Consider the following 24915-nt stretch of genomic DNA (forward strand, 5'->3'; position numbering starts at 1 on the left):
CCATTCTTGGTGTGGGTGTGTGTGTGTGTGTGTGTGTGTGTGTGTGTGTGTGTGTGTATGCACACGTGAGAAAGTGCGCTCTCAAACTCGTGTCTCCATGTGTGGAGCACACCTATATGTGGGTATGCAGAGATGTATATGTACATTTACGTGTAGAAACTCAAGGCTGATGTTGGGAATTATCCTTCCATGACTCTTCCACCTTATTAACTAAGAGGGAATTTCAAAATCATACCCGAAGCTCACAGATAAGTTAGGTCTCACAGGCAGCTTTCTGAGGATGTTCTGAGGATGCCCTGTTTCCCTGCCCTCCCTTCCAGGCTGGTATTACAAGTAGAGAGTCTCACCCACCCACCATCTGCATGAGCTCTGGGGATCAGGATTCTAATCCTTACACTTGGGCAGCAAGTGCTTTAACCGCTGAACAACCTCCTCAGTCCACTTAGCTCTTTAAAAAAAAGAAGAAGATAAATAAATATGTTTTATAAAAGGTTTTAAGTGAATTTAATCTCAAGTGTTTGAGACAGTCTTTATTAGTCTTCAAAGAACAGCATTCACTTCCACAGGAAATCGGTATTCTGAACCTGCTTTTCCTGGTTTTTGTTCCGAGTTCCTGTAAGCATTCCATTAGAACTTGAGCAGTTGTAAGGAAGCTGTCTCTTTTTAAATGCAAACATCACCCAAACTCTAAAAGTACACACTGCTTTACACATTGCTTTACACATTTGGCCTCTTTCCACTTTTTTAAAGTCTTAAATACAAAAAAAAAAAAAAAAAAAAAAAACCCACACACACCAAAGTGGATAAAACACGATACAAAGTCAAAAACTTGGAAGATGCACTTCTTGCGGCTTTGCTGAAGCATTTAAATGACTAACTTGTTAGATCTAGTTTAAACGGAACACAACAAAATGTCTTACTAGTACAAATCCATGGGTTGTTCTGAGCATGTACTGACCAGTGGCTTCAAAGGCATGAGGTTGTTTTTAACTTTTTATCGACTCTTTGTGACTTTCAATCACTCAGCCCAATCCCACTCATCTCCCAGTCCCTTCATATCCACTCTCTATCCTTGCAACCTCTCCCCCGAAAAGAAAACAAAAAAGAAAAAATAAAATAAAATCATCTCATCGTGGAAGCTACAGTGTGCCACAGTGTCCCACAGTATGCCCTTTTGTCCACACAGCTTCATTTGCAAATGTTCCTTGCAGTGAGTCACTGGTCTGGTTCAAAGCCTCTGGCTTCTGCTACACTAGCAATACTGGCTCCTTAACAGGGCTTCCCTCAGATCTCCTGTTGTTGCCCTGAGTCACAGAGATCCTGTAGCTTCGAATCTGCAGGACCAGCCTCTTCATGCATTCCAGCAGTTCATAGCTGACATAGATGGTAGGGTGGGCCAACTCAAAGCCCTGGATCTAGGTGTAGCCCTGAGTTAGTCAAGCCACCAGCTGTTCCTCACCCACACCACCAGGCCCAGCTTGCCAGCCCTGCCCAGTTAGCTCACTCAACTGCTGTACCTCACCCAAGTGTTACAGCCAGCAAAGGATGGGGCCAACTCTCAGGCTATCACATTTCAGCACACCCACCTGTCATAAGCAGAGATGGGCTGTGAGCAGAGCCCGTCAAAGGCATGTGTTAATTGTGAAATAGAAGAAACTGCATTTCCAAATACATGTAACAAACTCTGCCACCACAAATATTCTGCTCAATTTGTGTATTTTAGGACGTCTGTTTTATAATTTTGTATGACATATGGACTTCCTTAAGACTTTTTTTTCTTTACAGTACATGTGAGTACTTACGTGTGCAGGCACATGGGTACAGCACTGGCAGAGGCCAGAAGAGGGCAGCTGATGCCCTGGAGCTGAAGTTACAAGTAAGGTTCACCACCAAGTATGTGCTAGGAGCCAGACTCAGATCCTCTGCAACAGCAGCCTGTGCTCTTAATGCTGAGCCTTCTCCATCACCCCTGGGTTTGTTTTTTTGTTTCTTTGTTTCTTTGTTTGTTGTTTTGTTTTGTTTTTATGTAGTTTTTTTAAATAGTTATGTAAAATCATAGTCACAAAGAATTGATATCACTCCCTTCAAACTGGAGATGTTACACTTGGCAGCAGCTTCTACGTTTTACTAGTGGCGATTACTCGCTGTGCTCTGTACCAGGTGATAACCTGTATAAGCAACCTGTAGCTGTTCCCAGCACTGACTTTTAGTTCAAAATAAAGCAATGGAGATATACATAGCACTCTCTTTCTGTGATTTCATTAGATCAAGATGCATAAATTTAACTGTTGTGTGAGCAAACTGTCCATTTGTCCAACTTGCTGTTTGTTAACACACCTCTCCTAGATTTCTTTACTTGACCCAAGTGAAACATTAACCTAAAACCAAGATGAGGAGACAGAAATGAAATGCCAATTAATTTCAAACTCAGAAAGTAAATATATATAAGAACACCAGACTGGTTGCTGTCTTCATGAATTTGTTTCAGGCTTTGAGGAAAGCACCAGGATCTATTCAGAGAGCCAATCATGTGACTCGGCTGCCTGCAGAGCAGGAGTAGACATCCCATAAACCACTTAAGGCTTCTGACTCACTAACACTCTCCACTTTGCTCTCGCCCCTCCCTTGGAGCCTGCAATCAATCAATCAGAAGATGGCGGCTTCACTGTTGGAAAATCCCTGCTTCTTCCAGCTGGCATGAGCCTCTGTAGATCACTGCAGAACCTAATCTCTCCCCACTAAATCAGAGATTCTGGCACTTCCAGAAGATCTGCTCCTGAACAGGACCTCTTCGTCTGTTTCCCCATCTCAGGGAAGTCCTCCGTCTTCTAACTCCTCCCCCTCCAACTCAAAGAAAGGGGAACAACTGTGCCTACCCCACATCCCCCTGTAGAGAGGTCTGCATTCTAACATGAGGTTCACATTCACAGTTGGTTAGGGCATTGGTCATTCTGTGTTGTAACACTCTGAGGCTTCGCAGGACAGTCCTTAAATTCCTCCTGTCACTCCATCCCCTGTACCCCTTTGTTCTGAGCCTCGGTTTCTCCATATGCCCTACACACGCTTTAGAATGCCTTCCCTGCTCTAGCACTGGTAAGCCAAGAAACACATCTGTGAGGGACTACCCCTGGCTGAGCCTCACCCATCACACCCAGGTTCACCCTATAAACCTCTGCAAATCCCACAAATTCTCCTAAGTGTTTTAACACATTTCGCTGCGCCTTGGCCGTTCCTCCCCCACCTTCTGCTCTTCTGTTCCACCTGGCCATTTCTTCAGCACCACGCCTCTGCAAGGCATCCTGTGTCTATCCTCCAATCCTGGCTGTTTCCCTCAGCTCTCCACCCAACACCTGCATCCCATCCCATCTCCTAGGGTGGGGACTTGTTTCCCTTATCAGCCCACCCTCCTCCTTGGTTACACATTTCTCTGAGCAGAATTCCTGGCAAGATAGAGCAGTGACTGTCAGCTCCAAGCCCAGAGTTTACTGGACTGGGAATCTTTGTGGCTGTCTTGAAGACAGTAAAGGGTGATCAAGCAGGAAAAATTAATAAGGAAACCCCAAAAGAAGGAGAAACGAGTGGCTAAAGAATTTACTATGTGACTGGAAGTCAGGGAGAAGAGAACAGAATAAAGCCAACACCAGCCCAGAGAGCACTGGCCTCAGACCACAGGCCTGAGGTAAAAGTGAGCACAGACCCCCGCAGGGAGCCAGCATCGACCTTAGCCTCTACCTGAAGATCTGCAGAGGCACAGGAGCCCTGGAAGTCTCATTCCTGAGACTGGAAGCTGGGTTGAGGAAGTCCAGAAGGGCCTCTGAGAAGACCTTTCAGCCACAAAGAGGCTCAGGGTTCACTTGGCCATCTAGGGCCCATAGGTGGCAGCCTAGCCTCCCAGGGACTGCCTGAAGCCAGCAGGAAGGGGACACAAGTCAGAGAGAGGACAAAGGTGGATGCTGGCTCCAAACCTCATCCCACCAACCCTGCCTGTTTTCTCTTTGTTTTCTGGTACCATTACTCAGTTCGCTCCAGGATCCTTGCCTAGGCTGGTAACTGTGAAAGCCTCCACCACCAAGAAGATCCTCTCTGGAAAATTGAACCTCTATTTGGTGACAACTATAGACCTGTGGATAGAGGACAAGTGCCTACCAGCTCTTCTGCTGGAAGCCACCTCCTAGTCTTAAAGGTGTTCAAGGTCCATGGAAGTCCCTGTGTCCAAGGAATTGTGGCTGAATTACCCAGCATCAGGATTCCCAATCACCACCTCTGTGTCCCCAGAAGCTCCGGGAAGAAAATATACCACCCTCTGCTGGCATCTCCCTGGGCACACACAGAGTGTTCCTCCTAGCAGCAGGGCTAGGCCATGGCAGGCCCTACGATCCACAGGGACATGGAGAAGAGTTCAGGATACTGTGAAGCCCCAGAGAATCTGGGCTTGTCCTTCTCCATTGAGGCAATCCTGAAGAAACCCACAGAAAGAAGAAGTTTGCCCAGACCACAAAGCATTTGTAAAGAGGACTCCAGGCAGACAACTATCCCAGGTTCCAAGCTGGAGAGGCCCCCACAGGATCAGCCCCAAGGTAAGTGATTTCTGGTCATTTTCTTTTGTTCTTGGGGAAGGGGTGGGAGACTCAAATGATCTCTGTCAATAAAATAGGGGGGCTGTGACATCCAAAGGGATAGTAGGTCTTAAACAAGTTGCTTTTTAAGCCTTTCAGTCTAATATACAACTGTGGTATTCAGAGTGCATAAACACATAGGCTCAGGTCATTGTGATGTGCAGGGGCCCAGAGCTTATCCTTGTGACCAGGCCATGGCTGGGAATTATCAGTCACATTCATTCTGCACTGATGAGGTGGTGGGCACTTTCCTTCCATTTGGACAGAGATTGTGATAACTGGACTAATAAGAAAAGAGATGGATAATGTTACCAAGTTATAAAGCTGGAAGTCACAATCTGAACTCAGGGCCTGGAACCCCAAAGCCTTACTTCTAGCACATTCTCCCCATGAGCTGAGCTCAGCCTGCATGGCTTCTAGTAGCTGAAACTTTGTCGGGGTCTGTCCTCACAGAGTCCCCAAACCCAAGTCTGTATTCACCAGAGGGAATGCACCTAAATAAGTAAGCAGATAGTTGTCAGGCTCTCATTCAAGCCAGCATCCACTCAGGGTGGTGGATACCCTAGGTGTAAGAGCTAGGGAGCTGTGTGACTCTAGATGAGTTCCTGTCCTCTCTGATCTCAGCTTTACTCTGTGAAACAGTTCGATAAATGTGGGGTGGGGTGGGGAGTGATGTTGGTGCTTATGAAATTTCAAAGACCATTTGGTCAGGAGTCTGTAGGCCAGGAGTGTCTCACATCAGACCCAGCTCTTACCCCTTTCCACACTTTCATCTAAGAAAATGCTGGGCAGATAGCTCAGGGGAGTCCTTGACAGCGTTTCCTTCCCACACAGAGCCTTTCTGCAAGCTAGCCTCCCACAGAGGTTCCTTACAGGGGCTGTGCTCAGCTCCAGGCAAAGAGAAGATCCAGAAGTGGCATTAGCCTAAGCAGCAGGGGAGCTGGCTGCTTCTCTGATAGAAGATGGCCTTGGGCTCAGCTCTCTGAAGTTCACTGGTATCTTCCAGTCAATCGAGGGTTCACAGAAGCCAGTTCAATAGGGTCTTTAACCTAGGTCTCTCTTGCTGCAGCTGTATAAATGAATATCACCCTCCCCATCACAATGAGAGAGTGCCATGCTGCTGATCCTAGCAGATAAGAAGAGACTGCTCTTTCTACACCTCCACTGACAATTTTAGCAAGTTCTGTGTGCGTTTTCTTGGTAAAGCCAAAGCAGACACCAGAGAGTGCTGGCCAGAACAATAACCACAGCATTGGTGGGTGCCCTGTGGCTCACACAGCACTTTCCTGGCCCTTATTCTAGCTTATGGCCATATGCATGAGCCCCACTTTGGAGAAGGAAACCACAAAAGAGGAGAGAAAATACCTTTTAAAACTGCATGAGCTCTTAACACTAGCATTTATCTCCAGATGCCTTAAAGTCATACATGGGGAATATTTCTAGTCACAATTTAAATCCATCTGACCCTTCTTCTAGAATTCAGCTTTCCCAGGTCAGGCACTTTGGCAGTTTATGTCTTTAAGGGATCTCAGGTACAAAGCTACTATGTCAATAGTTGTGTGGTTATTACTATCCTAGCCCTCCTGTGGTGTCAAAAGGTGCCAGTTAACCAGTAGTGGTCAGGATAGAAGGATTTCTTTTTTCAAGTGTGCGTGTCTGAGCAAAGCTGAGGCGAATACCAGTGCAGACAGGATGCCAATATGGCAGCCAGTACAAAGGTAAGCTGTGGAAGTTTGAGGGACGTGCTGGATACGTAGGGGAGGGACTCAAGAAAACTGACCTCTAAGCCCAGACATGGCACCAATGCACAGGGAAACTAAAGCAAATCACCCATCTGGGCCTCAGTTTCCTCAAAGGAAACATGAAAGAGCAGAGATAGGTCTCCATAAAGTTCCTTGACTGACTCAACAATAAATTAGCTGTTAGGAACCCTAGAGGAATCCATGATGGTCATTTTTCATATCAGAGACTGCCTCTCTAGAGAATGTTTAGCCACAATACCATGCGGGAAGGGAATAAGGGAGCAAGGAGGTCAACCATGTCAATCGTCCTTGCCCCTCCTTGACATCTGAAGAGCCCCAAATGCAACTCAGGATGTGTTGCTGCTGGCTACTGCCCTTAAGCTCCTTGTGTTTTGTCCCTTCTCTGGGACAGAACCTTCCAAGTATGGAAGAACCTAAGAACAACGGCAAAAGGTACAGGTTCCTCATTGTCTTACTTTACATGTGTAAATCTCATGTGTCGCTTTACGTGGTAGACATGACTGCAGGTGATGGTTTGAATCTAAAATCTCCCAACAGGCTCAGGCTCGTGTTTTGAATGCTTGCTCCCAAGTGGTGACACTATTTTGAGAAACTGTAGGACCTTTAAGAGATGAGGCCTGACCAGAAGAAATATTTCACTAGGAGTGAGTTTCTTTTTTTCTTTTTTTCTTTTTTTCTTTTTTTTTTTTTGAGTGGGTTTCTTGCCCCAAGTTCCTCTCTCACACTATGCCTGGTCTATAACGATATGAAGATCCCACATACACACACAATGTCACACACTACCCTGGGCTGCTCCACTATGCCTGCCTGCCATGGTGAGCTATGAACCAGATGAATTTTTCCACTCTTAATTTTTCATGTCAGGCTTTATAGCCACAGCCCCTAACACTCTACCAGCATTATGTAGGGAGCTTGGATTAACTGTGGCATTTAAGGCCCATGTCCAACATGGTGACACTAGCAAGGGTAAGGCCACAAAGCTGTACTATAAGAAGGGGCGCAGGGGAACTCTCTGAGGAGACTGGGCTCAGGGAGGTGAAGGGGGTGTTCAAATCTAATGTTCATGAAGATTCAAAACCAGGCCTATCATCCAGGCCAAGCTAGAGACACTGCCCACTCTGAATTTCCTAATGAGGATAAATAAGATAAATTTCTCATCTTCTCATTTTCATGGGGATCCTCATGATAAACAAGATGGACCCTCTCAGATCTCAAAACTGGAGAAATACCTAAGCTTGTCTCTCTAAGTAAAAGGATATTGGGCCCAACCACACATTAATTCCTCTTGGGAGGGGCTACCCCTTAAAGACCAAAAGCTTCCAAAGTCAAAGGAGCACCAGTCAGGAAGAAGGCTCTCTCAGTACTAGAGACTCAGAACCTGAGAAGGAGGAGGTCATGTCTACCTATCCAACTGGTGAACCTCTGAAATTCTAACCCCAGTGGGCAAGGGAGATCACAGAAGAGGCCTCTCAGTGGGGTAGGCCTGGGTGGATTGCCTAGCCTCTAAGGAATCCTAGTATGTTTCTTCTTCTGCTGGTGAGATGTTTATCCAAAGTCTTAGTCACTGTTATGAAGAGTTTGAACTTGGACATATCTTTGGGGCACAATATCCCACCTATCAAGGGTCTCTCACTTCCTTTATCTTACTCTCCTTCCTTTTTATTTTCTCTTCCCTTCCTTTTCATCTCTCTTCCCATCTCTGTTCTTTTAATATTAGCCTTCTCCTTCTCTGCATTTCCTGGAATCAAAGACAGCTGTTCTTGCCTGGACATTTGAAGATAGAGCCTATGACCAGGGACCACAGTGTCCCTCATCGCTTTATGATTATTGACTTTGGCTGATTGACAAGTGGACTCAGGGATCTCCATGAGCACAGACTGCAGAGGGGAGGGCAGGAAGGTTACACACATAGACATATGACAGAATTCCTGACATAAACTGCTTACAGGAAAAAAGATTTACTTGAGCAAACATTTTTGAGAGGATTCAATTCATGGACATTTGTCCCTATTCTCTTGGGCAGAACACCATGATAGTAGGGAGTGTGGAGTGAGTGGTTGTTCCCCCTCATGATAGGAAGCAGAGGAAGAAGAGAAATCTGGAACCCTGTATAATTTTCAAAGGTATCAAAACACAGTGACATACTTTCTCTTGCTAGGCTTTGCCTCTAAAAGTTACAACTTCTCAAAGTAACCTGGAAAAATAGGGACCAACTGTTCAAAGCATGAAATAACATATTCACAGCAGAGCAAATGTGGAGTTGGATGCCAGCACTTATTCCAAGGGGCACGTGATTCTGTCTCCTCCACCTGCTCCCATGGAGCCCACTCAACGTCACCAGTACCACAGTCACTAACTAATTTGGAAAAGGAAAGGATTATTTTGGTTCACCATTTCCTGGACTTCAACTACAATCTATTGGCCACATTGGTCTGTTCAGGCCTATGATGGCATCCACATCACAGCAGGGGTATGTGGTGGAGAAAACTATGCTTCTCATATCCAGGAAGCAAAAGTGAGACAGAGGAAGAGCAGGAGCCTCCTCCAACCATTCAAGGGCACAGCTCCAGTGAACTGAATGCCTGTTGGTCACAGCTTCCTAAAGTTTTAGAACTTCACAACACCATGGGCTGGGGATCCAAGCTTCTAGCAAGTGAGACTTTGGGGACAGTCTGGATGCAAACTGTACCAGAAGCCCCTCTCCCAGCCACCACTACTAGAAGAAGACCTCTTCGGGGGCAGGTAATGGTTGGTTTGCAATCTCTAGACTGAGAAGGGAAAAGAGGCCGGTCCCTGGGAGCTGCTGGTAGACCAATGAGTCTAAGGGCTGGAAGCAGGCTAACCCTTAGTGGGTCTGCTAAGCCAACAAGTGTGGGATATTGTTACTTTGTGTTCCAAAAGGAATGAGGAAGCATTTTGGAGTTTAATGCTGGAAAACATACATGGTCAATATCAATGAGAACTCTTTGATTACAATTAACAAAAATAAAATAAAATAAAATAAAATAAAATAAAATAAAATAAGATAAAATGTCTCAGTTGAGATGAATGTGTGCAGCCTTGAAGAAAATTAAACATTCTTCCATGCTGAGCCTTGGGAAGGCCAAGATCTTTCTTTTGGCTCTTTCTCGATGCAAACTAGCACCTCCCCCCCCAGCCCCAAGTGACTGCCAACAGCTTCTAGAGTGGCATCCTCCCACACTGCCCACAAATCTCTCTAAAGTCCCAAATCTAAAAGCCCCAAAGGAGGGACTTCCAGGCCAAGCTTCGGTAAGATAGCCACCTCAAACTAGTCCCACGAGATCAGAGGCTCCTGGAAGTGCACATGTTTGAACTGAGAGGAGTCCTTTTCTTCCTGATCTGTCTCTATCACACTGATCCATACTAGGTTGAGGACTTCTTATCTTAAGGCTCTTTTGAGTATTCATAGGTCCCATGTATTCTCTGTGTATGCAAGTTTCACATTTCTTTTCAATGGTATATTCCTATAGAGATTTTATCCAAATAGTCCTGGAAAGGGGAAAGTTGTTAGTCATCTATTGGACAAAACGGTTCCTCTCTCTGTTTGCAGAGCCATATGACTCAGGGTATCTCTAACCTGCTCACTACATAATCAGGCTGGATTTCACTAGAAAGAACCATTAGATTATTCCTCTGTTATTGGTAGGAAGGGTAACTAAAAATGGATTCCTTCATAGGATAAAAGCAATTTCTAAGTCACTTTCTGGGACACAGGCCCTGGTTTCTCACCTTGTTTTGTTCCCTGCACCACTGCACCATTATAAGTAGAAGCTGGATGGCAGCATTTGAAATGTAGATACACCACACGCACACACACACACACACACACACACACACACAGCACGTGGAACTTATCTGTCACTGTGTCCCTGAAACCTGTGATGTTGCTTTCATCTCACCAGACCTTGAACGTCATGACAGGTGGTCACCATGGTATAGCAGAAAAGAGAGCTTAGCAAAATAATATCAGAACTCTCCTAGGGGAATAATGAACTCTGCATAAGGAAGGTGTGAGAGAGGAGCTGGCACTGAGATGGTGCTAAGCAGGGAGAGGAGAGCAGCCTGCTCAGCAGTCCAGGAACAGAAGAAAGTATGTTTCTTGCAAGGAACAACAGAATTCAGTGTGACCCCCATCTAAATATCACCAAGCAGGGTCAAAGGAAACAAAAGAGTAAAGCAGACTGAAAGTCAAGTGTCTTAGCTAGGGTTTCATTGCTATGAAGAGACACCATAACCAAGGCAACTCTTACAAAGGAAAACATTTTATTGGAACTGGCTTACAGATTCAGGGGTTTAGTTCGTTATCACCATGGCAAGAAGCATAGCAGCTGGCAGACATGGTGCTGGAGATGCTGGGAGTTCTATGTCTTGACCTGCAGGTATCCAGGGGGAGACTGTGTGCCACACTGGGTATAGCTTAAGCATAGGAGATCTCAAAGCTCATGCACCCTGTGATGCACTTCCTCCAACAAAGGCCACACCTGTCCCAACAAAGCCATACCTCCTAATAGTGCCACTCCCTATGGCCAAGCATTCAAACACATGAGTCTATAGGGGTCATTCCTATTCAAACCACCATACCAAATCAACCCCACATTCATCTTTAAGTATGTACATCAGCATTTTTAAAAGCCATGTTTGGAGAACTTATGCCTCTACTGAGGTAGAAGAACAAATCTACTTTAGGTAGGGTACCCCACACACTTAAGTACGGGACAACTGCCTTTAACAGAAAAGGAAGGAAAAATGGAGATGAAAATCATGAGGAACTGTGTGTCTATATGTACGTGTGTATATCTGCATGTGTGTATGCATGTTATATGTCTGGTGTGTGTATGCATTATTTGCATGTGTGTATGTGTGTTAAATATGTGGTGTGGTATGTTTGTATGTGTGTGTGTTATATGTGTGGTATGGTGTGTGTATATGTGTTATGTGCATGTATTTATTGTGTTAAAATATGTGGTATGGTGTGTGTGTGTTATATGTGTTGTGTGGTGCGTGTATGTGTTATGTGCATGTATGTATATGTGTTAAAATAGGTGGTGTGGTCTGTGTGTGTTATATGTATAGTGTGGTGTATGTGTGTATGTTTATATATGGTTTATGTGAATGTATATGTATGGTGTGCATGTATGTGTATTGTTGTATGTGTGTGTGTATATATATGTATGTGTGTGTATATGTATATATTGTGTACATATTGTGTATACAATGTGTGTGGGGTGCGTATGTGTGTAGTGAGGTATATGTGGTATGGTGTGATATATGGGTGTGGTGTATATGATGTGTGTGTCTGGTGAGTGTGTGTATGAGGTACGTGTATATATGTGTATATTTGCATGTCTGTATAAAGTGTATTGTGGTGTATATATATGGTACATATGTAGAGTACATATATGTGTGCATATTATGTGATATATATATACATATATATATATATGTTCACATGTATATGTATGTGTGTTGTATTTTATATACATGTGTGTGTGTGTGTGTGTGTGTGTGTGTAGTTGTACTGTATCTGTGTGTGAATCTACCTGCTGAAGTCCTACTTAAAAAGTGTCATGAAAGGGAGATCCTACATGGAAGATGTTCAGCTGCATACTGCCTAAAAGGAGTCACCACACCCGTCACCACTGGGAGCCATCAGCAAACCAAGTTGTGGCAAGCTGAGCTTCTCCAGGGTCCCTTCCCATCACCTCCTATTGTGCTCTTTCTTCTCATCCCTTTCCACACTCCTCTCCTTTTCTATTATCTACTTAACCAAAAAAAAAAGTGTGTGTTGCAGAAAATAGAAATATAGATTAAAACGTACAGGAAAATGTAACTATAGCACTTCTATCTAGCCATCCAGCTGTGATTGCTGTCATTCCCTTGATAGGTGACAAACACTGAGATAGAATTTTGAATATGAAGTTTGCTTGCTGCAAACTGAAACTTAGCACTCCTTTCTCTTCAGAACTCTTGTGTTGTTCCTGGAGATTCACGCAGACCTGGGTTTGTGTCTTGAGGCATGGGTAGGATGTTGCTAGACAAAGGAGGACACAGTCTTACACGGAGCAGTAAAGAGCACTTGGAAGATGAAAAGCTATGGGCAATTTCAGAGGGATCCAGATGTGGTCAGTTATGGCTGCAATTCTGTGACTAAGAAATGGGGAGAGGAGCTGTTGGTAGAAAGGTTTGATGGGAAGAGCTGATCTATTCTGTGGGAACGGAGCTATAGAAAGTCCTTGACAGAGTCAAGTGAAGAGGCCAGCACATACCAGCACTGAGGGTCTCCTAAATGTCTCTACCTTCTTGTGTCAAGTATTTCCAGCCTACAGGGGGCTGCAAATTTGCCCAAGGTCTCTTTCTTGATGAACCCATTGCCTTCAATAACAAGGACAGACCTATCTATTCCCAGAGGCTTCTCCCAGTGGCAAAGACTTGACCTCCCCACCCCCACTCCACCTCAGCCTTTAGCTGCACAGCCAGGGCCAATTAACAGACCACAGAGAAGGAGCAATCAGGGGGAGGGAGTCCAGTGCAGAGAAACATCCGTTTATAATTAGGTGGCCTAATCACCTGCATAAATTGTGTATTTCTTATGATCAATGTGCTAAAGAGCTCTGTCTTAATTAAGTTCTGCTGACTATTCACTTTGACGACTCACTCATGTGTGATTCACAACTCCCAGAATAAACAATGGCCAGAAGAGCAACCTGGAAGAGCTGACAGTCCCTGCTGCCTTCATCCACCTCTCCCTCCCTATCCCCCTCCCCAGGTGCTCTTGTCCATCTCAGAAGATGGGGCTAATGGGCTGAGATGGAGCCTTGGGTTTCCTGACTTCTTTGCCAAGAACCTGGGAAGATGCCAGGCCTAGACCAGGAAACATTGACCTTCATCCTTTCCAAACTGTCCCATTGGATGCTCTGCTTGTTTCTCCCTCCCTGCCCTATGGTGAGGTTAACTCCAGGAAAACCCTACCCCAACAGAGAATCTCAACACAGTTCCCACCACTGACCTCTTCCTCCTTCCCAGGCACAGAGAGGTGACTATAGCAACATTTATACTGTTGAGACCAAATCAAAGTTGGCACCACATCTATCTCATACTTCCTTTCCTATAAATTAGTGGCAATTAAATGATATTGAAATGGAAAGGTTTGGCCCAGAATATGTTTCCTTCAAGAACTCAGCAGGTAGCCCAGTGAGGAAGTACTGTCCAACAAAACATTCCACAGTGATGACTATGTTGCAGCTACACAGTCCAACATGGCAGCCTCTCCCCACGCTTGGCTGTCCTGCTATGGATGCATGGCTAAGGAGATGAAATTTCTATTTTGCTTAATTTCAATAGCCACTCTGAGCTAGCAGCTGCTGTTTGGGACAACACAGCTCTAAGGACATGACCTCTCTGCATGATGCCCAACCTCAGGTCCTAAACTTGTTTCCCTGACTCTATTGTTCAAGTCTATCTGTCATTCCCCCAACTGGACTTAGCGTTCGTTGGAAACCCTGTCACTGGGAGACACCTTGGCTCTGGAGTTCTCTCACTACCAGTTATGTCTCTCTGCTTTGAGGTTATTCCCAGGAAGGGAAGTATTAAAAAAAACAGAATTAGAAGGGGAAAGACTATGATCAAAATATATTGTTTGTTTAAAAAACAACTTTATAACAAAAAAAAACACACACACAATAAACTTAAGGACAAAAAAAAAAATAAAATCATGTTATAAAAAGAAAATAATCAGCACTGACTGTTGATACCCCCAAGAACCCACATCCTGTCTTTGGGGAAGGACCTTGGCATTTCAAGCCAAGTATACTGGACCATTTGGAACTCAGGCTCCATCTCCCTGTGAGTGTGAATTTTAGGTACCATCTGTCTTCTTAGAGAGATCACTAGAGTAACTAGACTTTAATTCCACCACCATCACCATTATCATCCCTCAGAAACAAATGTCCATCTAAAGCATATGCAGTGCAAAGCCAACGACATACAATATGCTCTAGCACCATTCTACCCAGTCAGTCAAAGCCAACGACATACAGTATGCTCTAGCACCATTCTACCCAGTCAGTCAAAGCCAACGACATACAATATGCTCTAGCACCATTCTACCCAGTCAGTCAAAGCCAACGACATACAGTATGCTCTAGCACCATTCTACCCAGTCAGTCAAAGCCAATGACATACAGTATGCTCTAGCACCATTCTACCCAGTCAGTCAAAGCCAACGACATACAATATGCTCTAGCACCATTCTACCCAGTCAGTCAAAGCCAACGACATACAGTATGCTCTAGCACCATTCTACCCAGTCAGTCAAAGCCAATGACATACAGTATGCTCTAGCACCATTCTACCCAGTCAGTCAAAGCCAACGACATACAGTATGCTCTAGCAACATTCTACCTAGTCAGTCAAAGCCAACGACATACAATATGCTCTAGCAACACTCTACCCAGTCAGTCAAAGCCAACGACATACAATATGCTCTAGCAACATTCTACCCAGTCAGTCAAAGCCAACGACATACAGTATGCTCTAGCAACATTCTACCCAGTCAGTCAAAGCCAACGACATACAATATGCTCTAGCAACATTCTACCCAGTCAGTCAAAGCCAATGACATACAATATGCTCTAGCAACATTCTACCTAGTCAGTCAAAGCCAATGACATACAATATGCTCTAGCAACATTCTACCTAGTCAGTCAAAGCCAATGACATACAATATGCTCTAGCAACATTCTACCTAGTCAGTACCTTTCCATGCAGTCAGCAGGCAGGTACTGAACAGAGCAAGATTTAAATCCTTCCCCTTCTTTGTCCAGCCTCCACATGATGCTGGAAAAGTCCTGCTTGAGTGGGGAAAGCCATATCTTCAATAATAATAATAATAATAATTTCCCACAAAAAAACTTGAAACCAATATGTTATTAAGAAATTGTCTTAAGTATAAGCACTTAGGTATTATAGTTTCATTCTGAGGAAAATAAAAATCATTTGCTCATTTTTTTTTGTAACCTACATTCTATTTCTATCTCTGCATTGTTTTGTTTCCTGTATTCTAGTCTTTCATCCCACACTGACTTCAATGTCCTCTACAACTCCAGATTCCCAGGAGACTCTCAACTCACTCTGCCCTGACAGTCTAGAATCTTCTCCTGTGTTTTTTAATGACTTTTTAAAAATAGAATTCTTCTTTATAATCTCCATGCTAACTGAATGAATGAGTGAATAAATTAGTGAGTGAGTGAGTGAGTGAGTGAGTGAGTGAGTGAATAACTCTGTTGAGCCTAGCTAGTTAGGGTCACTTACCCACATACACACCCACGGTGCTTGTTAGAAACTGGCCACAGAGCCATCTATCATGCTCCTGGCAATGGCAACCCTGCTTTTTGATCCCACCTCAGTTCCCATTGGCTTTGACTCATGCTGTAGTGAAGTCATTTCCTCTGGGTGTGACATGGCCAGTACCATCATGAAGCAGAGCTGTTGTGGTGATCTAAAAATACCTTGTTCCACGGTCATGGCAACAAAATAAGTAGAACACAGTGACAGATGAGTCCACGGTGATATGGAGGCTGTGACCATCCCTCCTCACCTGGGAGGAGTATCACTGTCAATCTAAGATTCTAATGACCTCCTAGTTGCACATGGTATTACAGGGTGCTAGTATAATGGGGGAATGCATTCTTCATGATGTGAGTGCAAGACCCACCATCCATTTTCAAGGGTACAATTTCCCAATGACTCATCTGCTTTGAGAATCACCTATGCTTCTATGAGTAATCTCAACAAATTCATTGGTTCACCAAGCTAAAGTTGGATGGAGTCCTTTTCTAACATCTCTCCAGGGAAAGAAGCAATTATTACTAAACACACTATGAGTTCTAAACAAAGAATAATATCTTTTAAAGTGAAATTGGGGGCTCCAGAGGTGACTGAGTAGAGGACTTGCCTAGCAAGCATGATTGCCTGAGCTCAGTTCCCATAACCTGCATAACCTGGCTGTCATAGTGCACACTTTTAATCCCAGGACAAATGGAAGCAGAAAAACTGGAAGTTCAAAGCCTTCCCTGCTCTATGTAGCGAGTTTGAAGCCAGTCTAAGTAACACAAGAACTTGTCTCAAAATAATAATAAATTTATTAATTTATGATCATTGTTATTATCATTACTATTATTACTTAAAAGTAGGGGAGACTTGGAAAGGGAGGAAGACAGTAGCAGAAGGGAGACTCCTACCAGAGGCAGCACACAATGGCTAACAAGATGGGCAGGTGAGTAAAAGCACTTGCTACCAAGCCTGATGATCTGAGTTTAATCTTTGAGAGATTGCTCTCCTGCAAATTGTCCTCTGACCTCAACATCCTCACACTAGCAAATGCACACAAACACACACACAAAATAAATAAATAAATAAATAAATAAATAAATAAATAAATAAATGCAGTAAGAGGAGACACAAAAGTGTTGGGAGATAACACTTTAGCCTCATTGTCCACATTCTCAAAAAAAAAAAAAAAAACTTCAAATTAGCAAAGTAGAGTAAAAGCATTTTGAGGAGATTTTAAAAGTGAATTAACAATAAATGTGGGGACACTGGGGACAGGTGAGACTACACAATCTCATTCCTACAATGGAGGAGACAACATGTTTGATCTTGAAAAAGAAAAGTGCCTGCCCCTGTGTGCCCCTTCCCTCCTCTACAAAGGGTCCCAGGCAGGTACCCCAAGAGAGGATCACAGGTCAACATGGGTTCATCATTAGTCATCTACCATTCAATACCTCTCCTGCCTCACCCTGCAGACTGTGAGAGCACAGAGAGTGAATTAAATGTGTCCAAGTGCTGGAACAAGCTTGGGTCTCATGGTGTGGCTTCTACCATTCACTGACAACAGGATTGCAGGCAAGCACCACCTCCCTCTGCACACTGCAGCTGCCAAAAAAGAAAAGGAAAGTTAGTGGGTCTTTTTGGTTAGTAAACTACTACCAGTTTTCATGGAGCAAAGACTCCAGTTCCTTTTTAGAATTCAAATTCAAAATCGCCTTTTAGGCCACAGCAGCCCTCACCAACCACTTGCCTGACACATGACAACAGATGTTCTACAAAATTTCAGGCATGGTTTTCAAAAAATGTCTTCTCTGTCATATGGGTTTCAAACCAAGTTATGCATCTGGAGCAAATACTGATGAAGCTCTCCCCAGGTATGGCTACTCAGTTAATCTAAGATCTACTCCTGCTTTCAAGAGGTTCACTTTCCAGAAAGATAAGGGTGAAGATAAATATGGGCTGCCTCCCCAGTGTGTTTCATCCTCCAAGCATGAGTATAAGTCTTCCTTCGACAGGAAGCACTACACTCTCCATCATAACCTAAAAGTGAAAACAATTTGGGCTAAAAGATTGTGCTTTTTCTACACTCCTGTAATTGTTCCAATTAAGACTACTGCAGCTCCATCTTCAGAAGCCCTGATCAGAAAACAAAACACACAGTTTGCTCATTCCACCAACATCCACTGATGCTTGGCTCCAAGAGGAGCTATGGACAATGCTGGTCAAGTCTCCCATTCTAAAAGATCTCCCTGGGAGGAACAAATGAATAGACTAATCTTTTTAATTGATGTGTGTGTGCAAATGTTCATGTGTGTGCCCATGGTGGCCAGAATATGAGTCAGATGAGTTAGATCCCTTGGAGCTGGAGCTATATGCATTTGTGAGATGCCCAATATAAGTGCCAAAATCCAAACGCTGGCCCTCTGATAGAACAGTAATTGGTCTTAGCCACTGAGTCACCTGTCCAGCCTCAACAACTACTTTTCTAGCTACTGAACACACACAGCTGTGTCTGTTTGCTCCTTTGATATATGTCCCTCATCATGAGAATAATAAATCATAGTTAATAGTACCACTTCATTTCTCTATGTACAAACCCTTTCTAATTGCTCATCTTTTCAAACATTTGCTTAGAAATTATCACTGGTTTGTTCTATCATCTAAAAGAAGGACAGTTTGTACGTGAAATATAGACAGTACATATTAACTATTACAAAGTTTTTAGGGACTTCTAACTTTTTAATTGTCACTATAAAATATTATTCCTATGATATTTTATAGACAAAATATTTACTTTGTGCCTTTCCTATGTTTGGGCCCATCAATTGATGCCTATCCATGGACACTACGTACCCTAAGTCAAGCAAAGGCCAAAGAATAAAGTATTTGAATCTTTTTTTAAGACTGAACTTATGTCCCAAAGAGGAAAATAGCTATGTGGGTATGCTACAAAATTGGACAGTTGAGCAACTTGAATGAGCCTGGGTACATAGGTTAGCAGAGTGATGGGGGTAGAATTGGCTGTGCCAATATGAGTACACACCATGGTTCCATAGAGAGCTGTGCCCAGAGGGAAGTTCCACAAGTAGAGCTGAATACGAATGGTCACTCTCTTGAACTAGCAATTTTAGGTGAGAATTTGTGTTTTAGGAGTCCAGTGAAACATTAAGCAAATCCCAGGACATCAGATCATGGCGCCTCCTACTCACCATCCTTCCCACTCCTGCTGCCCTAAGATAGGCTCTTGTTCCCCTGTCCCATGCCCCTACTGACTTGCACCTTGAAACGGGATTGGCTGAGGTATGGCTTCCAGGATATTTAAGGTCAGGTGCCAAGTTGCAGGATGGGGTCAAATCTCTCCAGTGAATATTTATGTCCTGAAGCTTTGTGGTATCTCCCTGGTCCCTGGGAAGACTAACAGAATGAGTGTTCTCATTTAATCTGTCTCTCTCAAAATTAAATAGCAAATTAAAAGACAACCATGAGGTCTGAGATGACGCAGTAGGGAAGAGCATTTGCTGCATAAGCATGAGCTCCTGAGTCCAAATCCCCAGCACACATGTAGAAAAGCAGCGGGACTTCTGGCTGCCAACTTAGTTCCAAGATCAGTGAAAGACCCTGTTCAATGGACTATTATAGAAAATTACAGAACAGGGCACCCTTTGTCCTCCTGTAACTTCTGTGTGTGAGTATACATGTGCACACACACACACATACATACACCATACACAGGCATGTATACATATTTACACATGATAGATAGATAGATAGATAGATAGATAGATAGATAGATAGACAACTCCCTACCATGATAGATAGTGACAATCTAGAAAATCAAGGAAAGGGCCCTTGGCACTTTTCTGAACAAGGAACCTCATATTTTCATTTTTTCAATAGGCCCCACAAATGGCAGCACCGGATCTGAATAGAACTGAAGCTAGACAGGTGGATTGGAGACAGATTGGCAGGGCCCTGCTGCTGCCATGCTCAGCCTATACTTTTTAAGCCAAGGTTGGCATACTTCTTCTGTAAAGAGCCAGATGGTAATTATTTCAGTCTTTATAGCCATATGCTTTCAGATGCAATGACTCAATGACACCATTATAATGCAAAAGCAGGAAGAAATAATACAAAAAGCAGCATGTAGAGCTATGTTTCAGTAAAACTTTATTTAAAAATACAGTAGGCAGTGTTTGATCTGCAGGCAATGGCTTGCTATCTTCCAATGTAGACAAGAGGGTAATTTTTTTTAATATGGCAGGATCATGGTGATAATTTTTTCTTTTTTTTTTCTTTTTTTAATTAGATATTTTCTTTATTTACATTTCAAATGCTATCCCGAAAGTTCCCTATACCCTCCCCCTGCCCTGCTCCCCTACCCACCCACTCCCACTTCTTGGCCCTGGCCTTCCCCTGTACTGGTGCATATAAAGTTTGCAAGACCAAGGGACCTCTCTTCCCAATGATGGCCGACTAGGCCATCTTCTGATACATATGCAGCTAGAGACACGAGCTCTGGGGGTACTGATTAGCTCATATTGTTGTTCCACCTATAGAGCAGCAGACCCCTTCAGCTCCTTGGGTACTTTCTCCAGCTCCTCCATTGGGGGCCCTGTGTTTTATCCTATAGATGACTGTGATCACCCACTTCTGTATTTGCCAGGCACTGGCATAGCCTCACTCGAGACAGTTATATCAGGGTAAGAGGGCAATTCTTAAAGGCAGTTGGCCAAAATCAGAGAATTTTCTAGGTTAACTTGACTTCACTGTGGAGTAGAAGATCAGCCTAGAAGGTATTCTAGAAAACTATGTTGCTAAGCTCCAATTCCAAGGAGCCAGGGACCAAGACTCAGCAGCAGTCATAGGTTTGGAGAAGAAAGAACAAAGCAATATGAACTCTTCCCCAAGGGGCTGACATCAAGGTTGCTGACCCAACTTGCATGCTTCCTTCTACAGAAGAGAAAAAGAACAAGCGGAGAGTTCGCACTACCTTCACCACAGAGCAGCTACAGGAGCTGGAGAAGCTCTTCCACTTCACCCATTACCCTGACATCCATGTCCGTTCCCAATTGGCTTCCAGGATTAACCTGCCTGAAGCTCGAGTACAGGTACAGCACCCACCTTCCAGCCAGTCTCATGCTGAGTGCTCAGCCTTCCAGGACTGCCCCCAACTGAAACTGCCACTGGTTTTATCTCATGGGTTGTCCTCACAGCCAAATGTTACTTTCTAAGAAATTGGACCAACCTCATTTAATAACGATTCTTCTCTCGTTGGTGTGGCAGTGTAGTGGGTAGGAATCAGTAGCTCCCCAACCACGTCTGTCCCCAGGCCCTATCTCCTAACCTATTCATGCTTTCTAAAGGTCACTCACACTATCTGCCATAACAGTTGGCCGGGTACTACCAACAGGTTTACTAAGAGCATCACTTTGGGTTTTGCTACACAGTCACTGTCAGAGAGGCCTGAAAGCAGCCACACCCAAGGCAATAAGAGGTGATCATGGTGACATTCTCAGCAGAACTTGATTTAAAAGTGTTGAAATCTGGTTTTTTTGTACAATTTGCAGGTGTTTAAAAAACATTACTCTTCTTTTGGTTTCTTTCTTCAATGATTTTAAATTGTACAAATCACTCTCAGCTTGAGGGCCACTCAAACATTTGGAATGGCAGGTGCAGCTTATCAGGGTCCTGTTGGTGAACCTAGGTACAGAATCCATCCATGTCCCCTGGGTGTGAGCAGAGTAGACCGACCAGGATCTACAGAAAGAGATGGGGTTTTACCACTAACAACCTAACCTAACATCCATAATCTCTCTACTCCAGAGTACCCACTCTTTTGTCCATGCTTAGAGACACTTAGTGCCCTTTGTCACCTCTAGGGCAGACCCGGCCCATGCTTTCAGACACATTCTGTTTCACAAGTCCCAGGCTGGCATGAGAGGGTCTGTCATATCCAACTGTAACTCTGCTGGCACTATAACTCTCTGAACACAAAGTCTTCTACTTCATTCTTTTTTTTTTTTAATGCAGCACATTTGTTCTCAGTCAAAAATCAAAAGAGGGGTCCAGCCCAATGTGCTGTTCCTTATTCAACCTCCTTCTGGCTAGAGCCCAGCCCAGCCTGAGCCAGCTCTCCTTTCCCTCCCTCTCCCCATTTGGAACTGTGCTCCAGCCGAGTGCTTAGCACCTGCATCTGCCATCAAGTCTAGAATCAAACACCTGCCTCCCAGAATCACCAAGTACAAATGGCCACATGTCAGACACCATCAGGGCGCCCACGAATGCAGAGATCTGCCAATGTTCAACCTATAGATGCCAAGTGGCCCACGGAGGTTGCAAACTGGTGGCCTGCTGATGGAAAACAGCCCACAGATGGGTTTTATTTGGCCTGCACAGCATTTGAAAATGCAAACGCATTTTTTTAAAAAATCAAGATTTCCACTTTGGAAATTGGATGAGTCTGACGCACATTCCCACGTGGCAGCTGTTAACAGGACCTGAGACTCTAAGCTCTGTTAACTGCAGACCCCCACCCAGGCCTTCTCAGTTATCACTCATGGATATCCCCCACCCCATTTCCACTCTAAAGATTATGATCCTGCTCTCTTCTCTGAAGTCTCCAGACATCACATGCAAAGAACCACCCCCCAGTTATGATTTTATAAAGAGTGAAACGTTCATTCTTTGGGCAGAGATCAATGTTCTGCATTTGGGGGGAAGATATTAGATGGGAAAGGTATTAGTTGAACTGTGTTTCCTTTACACACATCATTTTCTTTCTCTGACCATAGATCTGGTTCCAGAATCAGAGAGCCAAGTGGAGGAAGCAGGAGAAGAGTGGGAACCTCAGTGCCCCACAGCAGCCTGGTGAGGCCGGCTTGGCCCTGCCCTCAAACATGGACGTGTCTGTGAGTGACCCAGTCCTTAAGTGGGGCTTGAGGGACAGTCATTTGGGAGCATCTCAACCAGCCCGTGATGTGAGGAAGTCCTGAGGGAAGTGCCTACAGTACCAAGCACAGTGGAAATCCTTCTAGAAGTAGGAAGGTCAAGGAAGGAAGACAGGATCTGGAGCAAACAGCTGGCTGGCTCTCCCTTTGAGTGACAGGAAGGAGTGGTTTTATCACTTGTACAAAACTTCACAGTTCACAAAACAGAGTCACTCGGTAAAGCATAGAACATACGGGTTGGGCATTCAGCTGTAAAGCAGACTGCCCAGTTTTATATCTCAGCTCAAATCCCACATCACAAGGTAGCATAAAAGAATCACCATGCCCCTTAGAGGTCAGTATTAAAGTTTGGACAAGGATGAAATGACTAAGATCTGGAACATTCTATTCATGGTCTGCTACTAAAGAAGCAGAGCTCTGAGGAGTGAGGTGATGTCCCAGACAGTTGCTACTCATGCTGTGAGGATTAGACCCATCTAAACAGGTTAAATTCTGCCCAGGTTAGCTGAAAGGTAATCCTGACCTCTGCCTACAAATGTTTGTTGGTGAGCTTGCACTCAGCTAGGCCACCCAGGAGACTGAAAGTCTCAAGCAAAGCAGAACAAGCTGTTCCCACTACCCAGCTCCCTGAGGACTGGGGCACCCAGGAGGCAGCAGGGACAGTCCTTGGTAAAGATTAGGATTCATTCTTTCCCTCTGGTCTCTCCTGACAGGGTCCTGTGCTGACACCCACTGCTATGACTACATTGGTACCTCCCACAGAATGCTGCCTACTCTCTCAGACTCAGCTCCCTTCAAGCTGGTTCCCTACACAGATTCCCCTTGTCCCATGGCACCCATGGGACCTACAGCCCCTGCCTGGCCCTCTCACCCAGCATCCTTGTGTCCCTACCTTCATGTTCCCACCCCTACACCCCAAGTGGGGCAGCATCTGTGCAACTTCAACATAGGGACTGATTTTTCTCTTTCCAAGCAAGCAACTCTCCTCTCTCAGTGATGGCAGGCAGCCCTGGACCTCAGAGAAAATCACTCCACAATCCATCAATGACCCACAGTCCAGGAAGCTACCCAGAGCTTGCCATTAAAGACTGTACTGGCTATGGAAGACATCAAAGGACAGCTCGAGTCTCACCAGCCAGTCAGTCTCCTAATGCTGAAGACTGGCTGACTAAGGGCTGGGGATGAAGTCCAGAATAAGCTGCTCTTCTTTTACCCCTCTGGACATCATCTGTAACCAAGCAGCCATTTCTGTGGACCCCTTTCTCCTTTACTTAGGAGAGCCTTGGGAAATACAAGGCATGGAGAGGGGCTGCACATCCGTGTACTTGTTCATGATGTCCATACTGAACACTGAGCATTGTGCACTTGAAAATAGATGTTGAGATGCACAGGTTAGATTCTGCCCAGGTTAGCTGAAAGGTGATCCTGACCTCTACCTGCAGATGGATATTGATGACATTGCACTGGGCTAGTGTCTAGAACACTCTGTATGACTTTGATATGAGAAATCTCAGACTGGGAGAGAAATGGAAGAAATATTTTAATTTAAATGAGAATTTAGTGTCGTCATTTTGTTGGGCTGGAAAAGGATGCTGTCCATCCTCACTGGCATCACTGATGAGCAAGACAGCAAAGTTCTTTGTGTTCCCAGGGCCCATCTAGACTGTTTCCATCTGTGCTGGAAAAGACCTCTTTCATTTCTTTGCAAAGAGACTCTAGGCCAGTGGACCTCAACCTGTGGATGGCGATCCCTTTGGCCAACCTCTATCTCCAAAAATTATTAACAGTATGATTTATAACAGTAGCAACATTTCAGTTATGAAGTAGCAACTAAATAATTTTATGGTTGGGATCACTACAACATGAGGAACACATATAAAGGTTCACAGCATTAAGAAGGTTGGAAACCACTGCTCTAGACAGATCACATGTCCTGCTGAGTCTGGTTTTTCTTGTCTCTAAGATGTAGGCAGTAACCCCCACCTGACCTATGGGAATGAGCAACTAGGAAACTCTGGAGTGTGCAGGGTGAGCAGACACTGGAATGACATTGACATCTCATGACTTACTGGGCAGGCAATGGCTTTGGGTCCCCACCTAAACAGGCTACTACTCCCAGAGAGGCTTCCTGTTGGGCTTTCTTTCTGCCCAAAAGTCTCAGAGGCTTGTCCTTGCTGCTCCCCTCAGCAAGGTTGACAGATGCATATAGCTCCAGCGTAGGTTCTAGAAAATTTATCTTGA

At 44.4% G+C, this 24915-nt stretch overlaps 1 protein-coding gene across 2 annotated transcripts; it reads left to right on the forward strand.

Moving 5' to 3' along the window:
- The first annotated feature begins 3893 nt into the window (after window positions 1-3893).
- Isx (intestine specific homeobox) lies at window positions 3894-24226 on the forward strand. Of its 2 annotated transcripts, none has more exons than NM_027837.3 (4): window positions 3894-4577; window positions 20684-20835; window positions 22519-22635; window positions 23388-24226. In NM_027837.3, exons 1-4 carry the CDS (start codon window positions 4361-4363, stop codon window positions 23622-23624), a joined length of 723 nt encoding a protein of 240 aa, NP_082113.2. In that variant the 5' UTR covers window positions 3894-4360; the 3' UTR covers window positions 23625-24226. The 2 variants fall into 2 exon arrangements, with proteins under 2 accessions (NP_082113.2, NP_001281207.1); NM_001294278.1 differs by having other exon boundaries at window positions 22519-22594.
- The last annotated feature ends 689 nt before the right edge of the window (window positions 24227-24915 follow it).

Source organism: Mus musculus, chromosome 8 (genome assembly GCF_000001635.26).
Source record: "Mus musculus strain C57BL/6J chromosome 8, GRCm38.p6 C57BL/6J".
Lineage (NCBI taxonomy): Eukaryota > Metazoa > Chordata > Mammalia > Rodentia > Muridae > Mus > Mus musculus.